At 35.5% G+C, this 14,152-nt stretch overlaps 2 protein-coding genes across 2 annotated transcripts in view; one reads left to right on the top strand and one right to left on the bottom strand.

The window, feature by feature from the left end:
* The window catches only part of LOC106646870 (uncharacterized), a 29,924-nt gene extending 24,162 nt beyond the window's left edge, over positions 1–5,762 (top strand). Inside the window, exons 3-6 of the mRNA XM_014363037.2 lie at positions 546–661; positions 856–1,006; positions 1,115–1,297; positions 4,112–5,762. Coding sequence (XP_014218523.2) covers positions 546–661; positions 856–1,006; positions 1,115–1,297; positions 4,112–4,468 — 807 coding nt within the window. The 3' untranslated portion in view covers positions 4,469–5,762. The remainder of the gene's footprint in view (positions 1–545; positions 662–855; positions 1,007–1,114; positions 1,298–4,111) is intronic.
* mIF2 (mitochondrial translation initiation factor 2) lies at positions 5,519–8,718 on the bottom strand. Its single transcript, XM_014363030.2, has 8 exons — positions 8,668–8,718; positions 8,320–8,473; positions 7,948–8,252; positions 7,494–7,881; positions 6,903–7,427; positions 6,578–6,839; positions 6,310–6,474; positions 5,519–6,233 (listed from the first exon to the last, which is right to left on the bottom strand). Exons 1-8 carry the CDS (start codon positions 8,703–8,705, stop codon positions 5,920–5,922), a joined length of 2,151 nt encoding a protein of 716 aa, XP_014218516.2. The 5' UTR covers positions 8,706–8,718; the 3' UTR covers positions 5,519–5,919.
* Positions 8,719–14,152: the final 5,434 nt, after the last annotated feature.

Genomic DNA, 14,152 nt, shown 5'->3' with positions numbered 1-14,152 from the left:
TATATTTTATAGCTGTGAGCGTTTTTTCGTAGGTCAAATAAACTATACACCTATGGGTTGGAATCAGTGCGAGTGTGGGCTGCTTTAAAAAAAACTTTTTTTACCGCGAAGGATCACATCTTGACGTTTTTTGGGTAGTTTCATGCAAAGAGCTAAAACGGCCGTAATACTTATACTAGAGGAGATGAAAGTCGAGCGAGAAAGGCATACAAAGCGCAGGAGGAATTTTGAGAAATCGCGAGATCAGCCATACCCGATAAAAGTCGGGGCAAATATATATATACAGTATGTAGTCTGCATTGCTATTTTATTGTTGCAACTTATACTCAATACGGATTACATATATAACGAGCGAGACGGTCCTTATTGCATCTGCAGTTTAAACTGTTTGCACAACATTCGCCTCTTACGTGATTTGTAATATAAAGTAGCGAAGATTAGCGCATAGTTTTACTTTTATGGATGGTAAAGATGAGCTTACGGCATGAGTTCTCGGTGGATGGAAACAAAATTAACGTCTTGCCCTGTTTCTTTTGTTTTTGCAGCTCAAAGCAGTGTACAGAGCCATGGATGAATTCTGCGAGCTGCCCGAGGAGGCGCGCCTCAAGTACGAGCGCACTGCACCCTCGAATCACGGTTACGTCAAACCTGGAGTGGAAAGGTAATTTTGAGAGATTCATTTATACAACTCGCTAAGAACATTTTTCTCTATTGCTACTTTTTTTTTTTTTTTTTTTTTCCTTCCTCGTTACTCATGTGTTTCACTTTTGATTTCTCGTACCGCCTCATGGGCCAATCAAAAAAGTAATCGGTTTTTTTATGGATGATAATATTGCGTGACTCTTGTGATTGTAGAATGACCAAAGAGGAGGAGGAGGAAGCGCGGCACTTGTTCAACGCGACGGGATCGGGTGGTCCGATGCCCGACGAGGAGGTACCGGGTTTCGGCAGCGCCGTCAAGGAGCTGTCTCGGGATTTCAAGCAATTGACCACGATGTTATTAACCGTACGTGTTTGAAAAAACAAAAAAAAAAAAAACAATCGAACAAGCGAAAAAAAAAAAAAAAAAAAAGTTAAGTCTGACGGTGCGCAAATGTAATGTAAATTACTCCAGGCACTGGCCGTGGGTTTGGACAAGACCCCGGATTTTTTCCTGTCGAAGCACTCGAAGATTCTCGAGCCGGGCAACGAGTCGACCCTTAGACTACTTTACTATCCGGCCCTGGGCGCTCCCGAGCCCGGCGACACGCGTTGCGACGCCCACTGTGACTACAGCACTTTCACTCTCATCGCTCAGGTATACAATTCATATCATTTACTCGCACACTTACCTATACATGCTAAATTTATACGTTCAACATTAATACGCCCTCGTGCTCCTTCCCCCTTCATCCTTTTCTGCTTTTTTTACCTTTTTTTACCTTTACACTTTTTTCAACTATTTTAATGTGTTGGGTTCTTCCAAGGGTATAGTTTTTCCATCTAAAACCTAAACAATATGATACCAAGTATCAAAGAAATACAGTTATTAAACTCAATTTAATAAACACGTGTTTCTTAAATTAAACGTTAAATTAAATATTTAATCGAATTCCTTTGGAATGACCCTAAATTGTTTTTTTTTTTTTTCCAAGGTAAATTGTAAAAAAAAGATTGTAATAATAGTTACAGTTTAAAAATTAAAAAAACAAATGTATTTATGTATTGTAAGCGTTGTAAAACAAGACAGACCGACGTTTTACGATACACCGCTACCTCTGACAGCACAGAGACTGATGAGTTCAGATATAAGTATCCTGTCACCTTAACAATCATCTTTTACCCTGAACAATGGGGCTGCCGGTCTTTGTTTAAACGGCCCCGTGGAAGATAGCCTCGCTGCTGTCCTTTTCTTTTTTTTTGTTTAGCATTTAACAATGTAAATATAATCGCTCGAATGATGCTCGAGACAATCCTTCAGGTTCCTTGTGCAAAGCGCGTGATTTTTTCAAGTGCTCACGATTTTTTTTTTTTTTTCGCGCTCGACCTCAAAGCTCGTCTATACTTGCTTAATGTACGTGCAACACGCGTACAATCAGTGGCGGCGCGTGTTGCTGATTCACACACGCGGTATAGCGTCCTTCGTCACGGTGCAGTGGAAATCGTAGATAAAAATTTCCTATTCATCTTCTCACTCGTCTTTTTGATTGGCACACATTATTGGTGTGTGTGCATACATATATATCCAAGAGTGGTTCTACGTTTGTATTTTTGAAACTTTTTTTAAATCCATTATTAAAAACGAAAAGTGAAGATGATTTTTTGCGTTGTGTGGATTCTGGGAAATCAATGAAGAAAAATTTTATTGTGCTAGTAACACGTATTTCACTCTTAACAAAGAAGATAATTATTGTGCCTCATAGAGTATATTTATGACGCTTCGAGTGCGAAAAATGTTCTACTCTTTGTGCTTATCGATAAAATAATATACGCCTGGTGATGTTAACACAGTAACGTGAAAAACGCGTGAGTCGAATCAACTATTTAAGCCAAGGGGTTTTTCATCGTAGCGAATAAATCGTACCTATCAGTACCGTGAGATTGACCTGCAAACGAATATTATTCAATTCAAGACGACTAAGCTTGACGTTATGACATTATGTGATCATTTGGGCCACCGTGAAAATATTCTCTTGAAAAGTATTCCTTAGAAATAAAAAATAAAATTTACAACAGTATTGTGAGACTAAATGCTCTACATGGAAATTATTGTTAATGGTTCAAAAAAATTAACCAATGTCTCTAGTGTTCTGTGCCAGGCCTATTGTACAGTATGTAAGTTGTCATTCGGGCTCTTTTGAATGTTCATTGTAACTTTCTAAGGTATCCTAGTAAACACTCATATTGCTCCGAAAAAGTTGAATCGAACACATTCGCTAAAATCGATCCCTTCGTATTTTTTTCCTTTCTATACATAAACCACACAGTGCCTATGTACGTGTACAATATAACTCCCTTTCATTGAGATGTCGATGTGAAATAATTGACGCTCGCTCGACTCTTACGCAATTATTTATTTATTACACCGAGAGAAATATATTTCGACACCGAAGGACGCCTCTACTGCATTGTATACATATATTGTAATGTATATATCTTCGCGTCGATTGCCTTTCACGCGAATCGCAAACTTGGCTCATATGTGTACTTATATCTTTTATTCTCACGAAGATGTCAATAATTTTTTTAAATATTATTATATAAACGACGTGGTCTAGGATTTAATTTTTTTTTTCCTTGTATTGCGCAAGAGGAAAAGTGTGTTGACTATATATGTATGAAGAATTTACAGTCAATTAATGGTCGTTACTAAAAATAAACATTTTTAATCGCAAAAACACGTCTTGCGTCATTACCACTATGTATAGTCTTTACGGTAATTGGAAAAAAAAAAAAAAATCATTTACCTATTACGTCTTCTCATTGTAAGTTTTATAAAACACGTTTGGATTATGACCCGCTGCTTTGCCGAGAACAAGGAAAACTCGATCGACTATCTGTATATTAATGGATTTACGTTTTATTGCCATACAACACAAGCTTACGAGTAATTGAAATAATTTTTTTTCCCGCAATAACAACACTTCAATATGCCAATTGGAGAAAAAAACCGATGTTTAGTACAATGTTCGCTTCGCACTCGTATAAATACTGGTGGCTAATGAGGTTTTTAATTAATGGATAATTGCCGTGATTACAATATCGTTGCAATTCAAGTACTTACGTGGATAAAAGATGAAAAATTTAAGTAGGTATTCGCTATGCGAGACCGAAACCAGTTGCTGAGAATAAAAAACAGTTGTAATTGGAAAAAAAAAAAAAAAAATGGTTTTAAAGAGAAAATTAACCATTAACGATTTGCACGAATTACCTAATATACCTACATTTACTTACTTAATGTATCCCCCTCCATTATGACCTAACAGCACGTAGATATCTTGATCTAATCTTCCCAATAATCACCTCCGTTACTTAGTTAAAAAAAAAAAAATCCTCGTGATTGCAAATGATTAAACAAGTGGGAACAAACATTAATAATTACGCTTTTTCTTTGGGAAAAAAAAATTTCCAGGACTGCGAGGGCGGCTTCGAGGTGCAAAGCCCCCGGAGCGAGCGGTGGGTCCGCGTAGGTCACTTGCCAGGTGCCATCCTCGTCAACAGCGGCGACCTCCTAAGCTGCTGGACAACCGGGGTCCTGCCGGCCCTGCGCCACCGGGTAGTCCCACTAGCTCCACGTTGTCGTCGCCACAGTATCGCCTTCTACGTCCGGCCGGACGACAACGTGGCCATCGAGCCCTTCGCCTTCGACGTCAAGCTCCCCGGCAGCCAGGAACAATCCGCGCCCTGCCGCCTCCAGAAAAAGAAGAAGGGCGTCCTCACAGCCTACCACCACCTCCAGCGCCGTTTTCGCGAGACTTACGCCTCTTAACGGCGACTCATAGGGGCTGCCACCGACGCCCCGTACCCTCGTCTCTTTATTTATTTGTTAACTTTGCGATGTGTATGTTTACAAACAACGCACCTCCGTGTGAGTGTAATATGAGGGTGTGTTCCATCGTGCACATGAGCGCGATGGTTGAGTTTTGGATCATCAGAGGATCAGAGAGTCTTTGCGGGTGCATATGTTATTGTGAAAACGATAGTTGTAATCGGGTGCGATTGGAGAGCGATTGTCTGAATTGTTTTTTTCTATCCCACTCTTTTTCACGTGTATTGAGTATAGTAGGGGATGTGCTACTGTTATCATGCTCGTGACGACTTTTAGGCTCAAAATTTATCGTTTGGAAAAGTATTTTAGCCTCGTGTTTTGTGATTTAGCTTTTACGATCAATCGTGTACTTTATTCCGGCGTAATTGATTGTTGGTAAAAATTTTATTGAATTTTTTTTTTTTTTATAGTAGTAAGAGTGGAATTTTATGTCAATCACTGAAAAGTAGAAAAGTACTTATTGCATACTTCGTTTTCTGCGCTGGAGTTTTTATGAAGGAAACTTAAACAAAAGTGTGGTTCGGGAAAAATATTTTTTTATCCGATGTTTGACAATTAAAAGTATCTTCTGTATAATAATGTATAAATTGTATATTTTTTAGCCAATCTCGAATGTTTATATTTGATCATAATTTACCTCATAACGTAATATGTATTATACTTTACTCATGAAAATTCACAACTCATTTTTATGCAGATTTTGGCGTATTTTGTGCAGAAAAAATAAAAATAGCTGAAATTTCTATTAGTGAAGATTTAATGGAATAATTTATATCACTGCATACATTTTTCACATGTAAATTTTAAACGCACACCTGCAGACATGCAAAACTCGCATTTGAAAAGTAAAATAAATCTTTTCTCCATAAAACCTTTTTCCGATTTTCTGCATTTTTTCCTGTAGTTACTCGATTCGTGCCTGTCAACTTGGACTTCGATGCAAAGCGTATCTTTATAAAAGGCATTTATTTTTGTGTAGAAACTATTCGAACTCGAAAATGTGTGCATTCTTTGTTATTAGAAAAAGGAAATTTTCATCTCTGAAATTGAACAAGGTGCCAAAGTTGAGCGACGGTAGGCCGATCGATTTTAAAGAAATGGTGTTGAACAATGGTGTGTACAAACGAAAAATTGTAAAGTAAAGAGATCCGTCAGTGGACCGTCGACTGAATAGCATAATTTCACTAAACGAGGTTCTTCCACTAGACGAAATAAATTTGTACTTAAATCTGAACCGAGAGAGCTTCTCTTACGCCTTTTCCTTGCCTCCATTTCCTTATGTCAACATTTAACAGCAAATTTAACAGATTTTCGAAAAATAAAAAAATTGTTTACAAATTTCTATCTATGTTTATTTACAGTACTCAAATATATGGATCGTAAAAAATTGACTAAAAACCAGGATCCCAGTCAATCTCTTGACTTTTCTCAACAAGTTTGTAACAAATGATCTTGTCATCTGGCTTGAAGCCACCTTCGACCTTTTCCAGCTTTAATCCACACTCTGTGTTGACCTTTACCTTTTCGACTTCCTCCTTATGATGCCTCATTTCGGTCGCTTTTCCCGTGTAAATGACTTCGCCGTCTCTTTCCACTTTAAACAGTTCGTCTTTCTTTAGATAACCACTTGTACAAAGACAACCGGCAACTTTTACTTTTTTTCGTTTCACGTTGATCTCGAATTCTTGCAAAACTTTTGCTTCACCTAAACGGTAAATTTATAAAAATATGCAAATTTTTTTGTAAACAACATTTCAACTATTTTTCACAATTTTACGTACCAATCACTTCCTCAACTTCGATCATTGGAAGTCTTTTGTTGATTTCATCTTTTAAATCATCGATTAATTTGTATATCACGTTAAGCTCACGAATCGAAATCTTATTCTTTGAGGCTCTATGCGATAGATTACGAGGTACAGTTGTATTAAAACAGTAAATAATGGCTAAAAAAGTCATTACGATTAATTAATAATTAATTATCTATTGGTGGTTCTCAAAGCTGTATTTTCACCGCATTAAAAGTGAAAAAAAGAATGTTTTCATTACCATTAAATGCCTCAGCCATTTCTACATCAGTCTCCGTAACTGGACCAACGCCATAATGAACAACCGATACACGACACGTGTTTTCGCTACCATAAGTGTCAAGAACATCCATTATAGCTTCAACGGATCCTCCTACATCGCCTTTAATGATCAAGCTTACCTGTGGAAAATCGTCTGCAACTTTTTCTTTTTGTCTTGGACCTTCCCGCTTGAGTCTCCTTATGCCTAGTGCTCGCTTCTTAAGTACTATTTTTTCATACTCCTAAAATTCAAAGTAGACTGTTATTTTTCGTCACAACGCATCGTTTGAGTTTTAGATACTTGCAATGCGATGCTGTTTATTCTTTTCGTCCGCGACTATTTTTTGCTCGATGGACTTTTTCTCGCCCAACTTGTTCTGTCGAAATTTCATCACCATGTGGGCTTGTTTTTCGTTCTCGACTTCCAAAATCTCCTCCCCGGCGACCGGCAAATCGCGCCAGCCAATTATTTGGACGGCATCCGAGAGTCCAGCCTCGGAAACAATTACACCAGCGTGATCGAACATTGCCCTCACCTTGGCCCATGCAAGTCCACTGACCAGCACATCACCTTTTCTCAAAGTACCGCGCTGAATCAACGCTGTTGAAAGTTTGCCTCGTCCTGTATCGTTCGTCGATTCAATAACGACGCCTTCGACTGGTCCTGTCGGGTCACCTTGCAAATTCATTATTTCTGCCTGTGCAATTACTGCTTCCATCAATTGATCCAGATTAGTTCCTTTCAAGGCAGATATATGAACACTTTGGACGTCACCGCCAAGAGCCTCAACAAAAACACTTTGTTCAGCTAATCCTTGAAGAGTTCTTTTCTGTCAAAAAAAAAGTACTGTGAGATTTGATACAAATATTTTGATACCAATTTACTGAGAACTCACTATGTCAACATTTGGCTTGTCAACTTTATTTATCGCAACTATGATTGGAACGTTAGCTTCTTTGGCCATCTGTATGCTTTGAATAGTTTGTTCCATAACTCCATCATCAGCAGCAACAACAAGAATAACTATGTCTGTTACAGTAGCTCCCCTGGCTCTCATCGTGCTAAATGCAGCATGTCCAGGAGTATCCAAAAAGGTAATTTTTTCACCCGAATTTAACGTAACATTAAATGCTCCTATGTGCTGAGTAATTCCACCAAATTCTGACTCTACTACAGCGCTGTGCCTCAAAGAGTCCAGCAGTGTAGTTTTGCCATGATCAACATGACCCATAATTGTAACAATAGGACGTCTCCTAATGAGAACTGAAGAGTCTGGTGGAGGTCTAAAAACATAAGAAATATTCAAACCTACATACTATGAATGAAACTTTCGTTTTTTATAGTACTACCGTCTAACAGCATCCCTATTTTCCTTGTCATCATCTTTATTTGACTTTGATGGAGGTGAAATAACTTTATATTTAGCCCCTAATTTTTTAACAGTTTCATATACCATTTGTGGATCCTCAAAGATGGAATCACCATCATAGGCAGTTTCGTTGTCAACAAAGAAAAGAGCATCCAAAATGTCATCTATAGGACGTCCAGCTGATGCTGCCAAGTCTTTTACAGTCATGTTTCTCCAGACATCGATAACTGGCACAATTTTCTTTTGCTTTGGGTTCAGATAAGCCAGTTCTTGTAACTTTTTTAACTTTGGAGACAAAAATTTTAATGAGTTTTGTACCTTTTACAGTAAAAAAAAAAAAAATTATTCTTACTTTTTTTTTTTCTTCCACAGACTTTTTTTTCTTCAAAAGATAAGATGTACTGTGGTAACAACTGCATTGTATGCACGTCAAATCGAGTAAAGTGACATTCAATTTTGCTGTTCGATTATTGACGATGGTATCACACAACACACTTTTGGTAACACTGAAAGTTTTATAAATAATGATATATTTTCATTTATGTAATTAAAACTTGGTCTAGCAAATTAGGTTATATATTTTACAATAACATGTTTTGGCAATGACATTTCTAAAAATTAGTTCTTAAAATCGAACTTTTAAGAAAAAAATTCACTTTTATGTGCGTAGTCCATAATTCGGGAAATTACAAACAATTACCTTCGTTTTACAAACATTCTTATTAATATTGCCGCCATGGTATTAACATGATAGTAAGGGTGCCTGTACATGGGCGTCTTAATGTCTTAAGACTGTAAGCCACACCTATGGCGGGTGATTCATTCAAACTGATGTTAACTGAATACCGATATAAGTTGTTTTAAACAAGGAAATAGACACTTTATTCATCATAAAACTATGTAACCTGATTACATTATAACGTTAGAACGTTTTTTAAGGCATCAATTGAAAAGTTTCTACAATTCATGTTAATACAATAATTTTGTCAACATAACCTCTCTTTTGAACGACTCAGCGTTAACAAAATTTTTTTTAGTTTTGGTGGCTAAATATCTTTCCAATATCATAATGCAATCACGTAACATAGTTTTGTTATGAACAGGATGCCTATTATCTTGTTTAAAACAAATTATATCAATATTCAGTTAACGTCAGTTTGAATTGAATCACCCGCCATAGGTTTGGCTTACAGTCTTAAGACATTAAGACGCCCATGTACAGGCACCCTAATAACATGTCTGTGTTTTTTTTTTTTTAGTGTTCTATCATATAGCTCTATTTTCGTTCAGTTTACAATCAGCGCCATCTCGCGTTGCTGATTTTGAGTTAAAAAATAGCCCTACTCCCTAGTTTTATGTAGATGTCGTGACCGGGCAGGGGCTTCCGTACTCCGTACAAGCTCTGCGAACTCCGCGAGCAACTTGCTAATTTCGACTTAAAAAAAATACCCAAAACTGTGGAATCGTTAGCAACGTTTGCAACCGCTTTGTAAAAAACTGTCGGATCAAGCAGTTTTGCAAAAAAAAATAAATTTGATACCGTCGTGCGAGAGACATAAAAAGTATCTCATCCACCCTTTGTAGTGTGTCTATACTATCAAAATTGATATCGATCGTTTGCAATTTAATTGTCGTTTATGTTGAACAGTTGCAAATTGTCATATTTTTATGTATAGCAGGTAAAATAATTATTTTTGTCGAATGTGGAATGTGCGATTTTTTCTCAATACAATAATACATAATACGTATTGCTGCGCATGCGCCGTGTATACAGTTCCACACAGCTCCATTAATTCGTTCCATTAGTAATAGGTATGGTCCTTGGTCCAACCCAACACATCTGGTATATAGGTCTACTCGTTTTCTGTGTTTCTGCTAGCAGACAGACAGATGTCAAGAACGCATACATATACTTACTGTTGTTGTAAGTATTTACAACCTATCCGTCGCCTTGGTGGCAGTGTTGTACATTGTGGCATAATATCAGCCGCGAAATTCAAAATTACAAAAAAGTGAAAAAAAGTGATATTAAAAAAAAATTTAATTTAGGCATTTAAAAATCATAATAAACTAGAATAAGCATAATTACAGTGATAAAATAATTTTTAAGCCATTATTTAAGCAATAAATGGCAATTTAATGTTACCTCAGGTAAACGAATATTTTCCCAATATTTCAATAAGCTCGGGCCTTGCAAAGTTATAATAAGTTTCTAAAATCATTATTGATCATCATGGTGATAAAAGGTATGATTTATTTATTAATAAATTAATGTTATATTGCAAGATTTCATGCTCATACAAAACATGTACTGGAGTATATCTATATATGTGACACATCAATTTTGCTGCTCGAAAGTTGGCAGCATCTCGCAAGCCAGCAGACAGCTGAAGTAGGGCAGTGGAAAACGCGCTTTACGTTTATTTACGTTTTCGGCAAGTGTTGCGGTATTAAAACCGAATCTTTTGATTTGTACTCATTTATATTAAATATAATATGAGAATAAAAACTTATTAGTTTCATACGGTCATCGAAGAGTTAGTGCCTAGTATACTCGATGCTTGACAGGGTTAATATGGATTAACCTATAGTATGTCAGATAAGTAAAAACATTGCTTTACACAATAAACATTATATCCTCTTAAAAGACAAGTCATCTTTTCATTTTAAGCTCTATTTACTTTGTTCAAAATTATCATTTCAGGTGTAATGTGCAACAGTACTTTCCACATCAACTGCAGTTTTCTCAAGGGAGTGCTCAAGTACGGCTACTGTTTGCACTGAAATTGTGGATTTAGTTGTTCAATTAAAAAGTAAATTTCATCCAAGCAAGAATTGAAGAATGCTCAATACCAGAAAATCCAAAATGTCACCTAATGAAGGATAATTGCAGCTTCTTAATCAATCAAGAGCTGATTGAAAAAGAAACAACATCATCAGTAAAGCTAATTCTAAATACTCTTTTTTTGAGCAAAAGTGCAATGGATATTAAGGCTGTTTAATAAATTGCTCTAGCTCTTATGCACCTACAAATTCTTATTTTTTCCATACACTTAGGCCTCAAATGTTGATAGTGACTTTTACTACTGTATACTACAACTCCGGATTAAGTTTATTTAGAGGATCAACTTTATTGGAAAGACAGAGCATGTTAACCACCTGGAGATGCAAGATGTCATCTGTCGAAGAGTATTGGCAACTTCTGGACTGATTCTAATGAATCGTAAGTTGATTGGAAAAGAAATATCACTTATGAAACTGTTACTTTTTCCCTCAATCCTGCATCAAAGTAATGTTCAGTGGAATGGATTATAAAGTGTTTTGGTAAACAAACAACCAGGCCGGGTAAATATCTTATTATTCTTTTAATTTGGACACTTTTCAATTATTAACTGATTTATCTGTCATTATACCAAACAATGCTCATTTCGTTTACCCACTTAGGCCTCAAATGTTGATATTGACTTCTACTACAGTATACTACAACTCAGGATTCAGTTTATTAAGAGGATCAACTTTGTCGGAAGGACTGGAACTGCTAACCACTTGGAAATGCAAGATGTCATCTGTCGAAGAGTATTGGCAACTTCTGGACTGATTCTAATGAATCATTAGTTGAATGGAGAAGAAAAATCTATAAAATTGTGACTTTTTTCCTCAATTCTGCATCAAAGTATTTTTGAGTGGGATGAATTATAAAGTGTTTTTAGAAACAAGCAAGCAGGCTGGATCAATCTTTGATTTTTTTTTTAAATTTAGATACTTTTCACTTAATGACTTTTTCATCTGTCACTATACCCAAAAATGCTCACTTGGTTTATCCACTGAGGCCCCAAATGTTGATGGTGACTTCGACTTCAGTATACTAGTACTCAGGATTAAGTTTCTTTAGAAGATCAACTTTATCGGAGGGACAGGGACTGTTAACCATCTGGAGATGCAAGATGTTACCTGTCGAAGAGTATTGGCAACTTCTAGAGTCATCCTTATGAATCATAAACTGGATGGAGAAGGGACACTATCAAGGAAATTATGACTTTGTTTTGCCCAATTATGCATCAAAGTATTTTCTAGTGGGATGGATTAAAACTTGCTCTTTACTTAAGCTTAAGTGCAATTAATAATAAGCTTATTAGTTTTTTGCACTAGCTGTTGTACTGAATATCAACCAAATCTAAAAGTTCTACATCAAGCTTAAAGTTTTCTTAAACTTTAAGTCATGCTATAAATATCTTTGGGCCATTTTTAAATGTAGTGATATTCTTAATTGTTGACTGATAAATCTCTGCAATTACAACTAGAAATGCTCTTTTTTTTTCTCATCCACTTAAGCCGTATATGTGGTTCGTGGTTTTTTATTAATACTGAAAGTCTGAGTTCAGTTTATTCAGATGATCAGCTTCAGCGGATTGACAGGGTCTGATCTATATACCTGGAGATGCAAGATGTTAACTATCGATGATTGAATATTGCTTCTATACTAAATTTAGTCAATTGAGAGCAGGATGCAGAACAAAACTTTCAATTATAAAATTGTGACAATTTTTTTCCACAATTCAGCCTTTAAGTATTTTGAAGTGAAATAAACTTAAAAATTTTTTTTTAATACTTGAGCAAAATAACAATGAATGATAAGTTCTTAGTTGTACTAGCTGTTATTTTGAACAGCAATCAAATCAAAAACATTTACAACAAGTTTAAAATGTTCATAAACAATTAGGCTGGCTAGAGACATTTTTGGCTTCTTTTTGAATGGATATTGAATAAGTTATTCTTTATCGTTGGCTGACTAATCTCTGATATTAGAACTAGTTATGCTTCTAGTTACAACTAATTAGAACTAATTATTTTTTCCATTAATTTTATTCTGAAATTTGATTTATGACTTTTAGTTCATATGACAGGTCTGGATTCAAGGTATCCATTTCATCGGAATAAGTGAGAAAGAGATCAGAGAGACTGCTTAATACTTCGAGATGCAAGATGTCATCAAGCATAGAACATTTGCCTTTATAACATTTAGGACCCTGTGATCTTCTATTATTTTACAGGAATACTTAGAACTTTTTATATTAGTTGAATCTTCTAGCTTTGAACTTAATTCGTGGTCGATGTTATTGCTTTTTTTGCAATACATTGAAGCTTGGGTTAGCAAGCGCTAGAGTTGAAGAGCTCTGCTCTCTTTTAGCGTAAAAAAAAATAATTTCATTTTCAGGAAACAAGCGCAGACAGTCAAAAGCTTAATTATATTTCAATTATAAATCATAATTAAATTAATTTTAATCAATGGTTGGTCGAGCCAGCGCCGCAGATGAAAAGCGAACTCTCCTTATGTTATAAATAACAACTCAATTCATTTTTCCAAAAACAAGCTCAGGTAATAAAGAAGCTTAACTGTTTTTCAATCATGAATAATAATAAAATTAATTTTTAAGAAAGTGACCGGTATTATGACGACTAAATAAACTTTCTGTAATGATAAATAACAAATAAATTAATGCTTGGGTGAGCAAGCTCCGCAGAAGAGAATCTTATCTCTCTCTGAGTTATAAATAATAACTCAATTCATGGGAACAAGCTCAGGTAATAAGAAGCTTAACTGTTTTTCATTTATAAATAATTATTAAAATAATTTTTAAGAAAGTAAGCGCTGATGATGACTACATAATTATTTTTTTATTATGAATATTTAACAAATGAATGCTTTGGCGAGCAAGCGCCGTGGATGAGGAGTCCAACTCTCTTTCAGTTATAAATAATAAATAACTTTATTTTTTGGGGAACAAGCGCAGATAATGAGAAGCTTTACGGTTTTTTTATCATGAACAATAACTGAAGTTATTTTTAAAAAGTAAGCGCTGGGGATGACTGAATAAATTTTTTCTAGTCATAAATGAAAAAAAAATCAATGCTTGGGCAATCAAGTGCCATAGATGAGGAGTCTGACTCTTTTTTTCTTATAAATAATAACGACATTAGTTTTTTGGGAAACAAGGGTAGGTGATGAGAAGCTTAACTATTTTTCATTTATGAATATTAATTCAATGAATTTTTAAGAAAGTAAGTGCTAGTGACGACTAAAAAAACATGTTTTTGTTTTGTTAAAAATTATTAATTAATAAATGCTAAGGCAAGCACGTGTCACAGAAATGATGTTCAACTTTTATTGAGTTATAAGTAATAAA

Source organism: Copidosoma floridanum, unplaced genomic scaffold, assembly GCF_036245765.1.
Source record: "Copidosoma floridanum isolate Cflo_tuat_1 unplaced genomic scaffold, Cflo_Japanese_pri ptg000013l, whole genome shotgun sequence".
NCBI classification, from domain to species: Eukaryota; Metazoa; Arthropoda; class Insecta; order Hymenoptera; family Encyrtidae; genus Copidosoma; species Copidosoma floridanum.
The sequence above is the reverse complement of the archived record's forward strand: the minus strand, read 5'-3'. Positions and strand labels throughout refer to the sequence as shown.

What these genes read in the sequence shown, in the direction of transcription:
- mIF2 (XM_014363030.2), bottom strand. Translation starts at nt 8,705, where the DNA reads ATGGCGGCAATATTAATAAGAATGTTTGTAAAACGAAG. An exon ending in AGAATGTTTGTAAAACGAAG is followed by an intron (nt 8,474 to 8,667) that starts GTAATTGTTTGT and finishes TAAAACTTTCAG; the next exon opens with TGTTACCAAAAGTGTGTTGT. An exon ending in AATAGGGATGCTGTTAGACG is followed by an intron (nt 7,882 to 7,947) that starts GTAGTACTATAA and finishes TTATGTTTTTAG; the next exon opens with ACCTCCACCAGACTCTTCAG.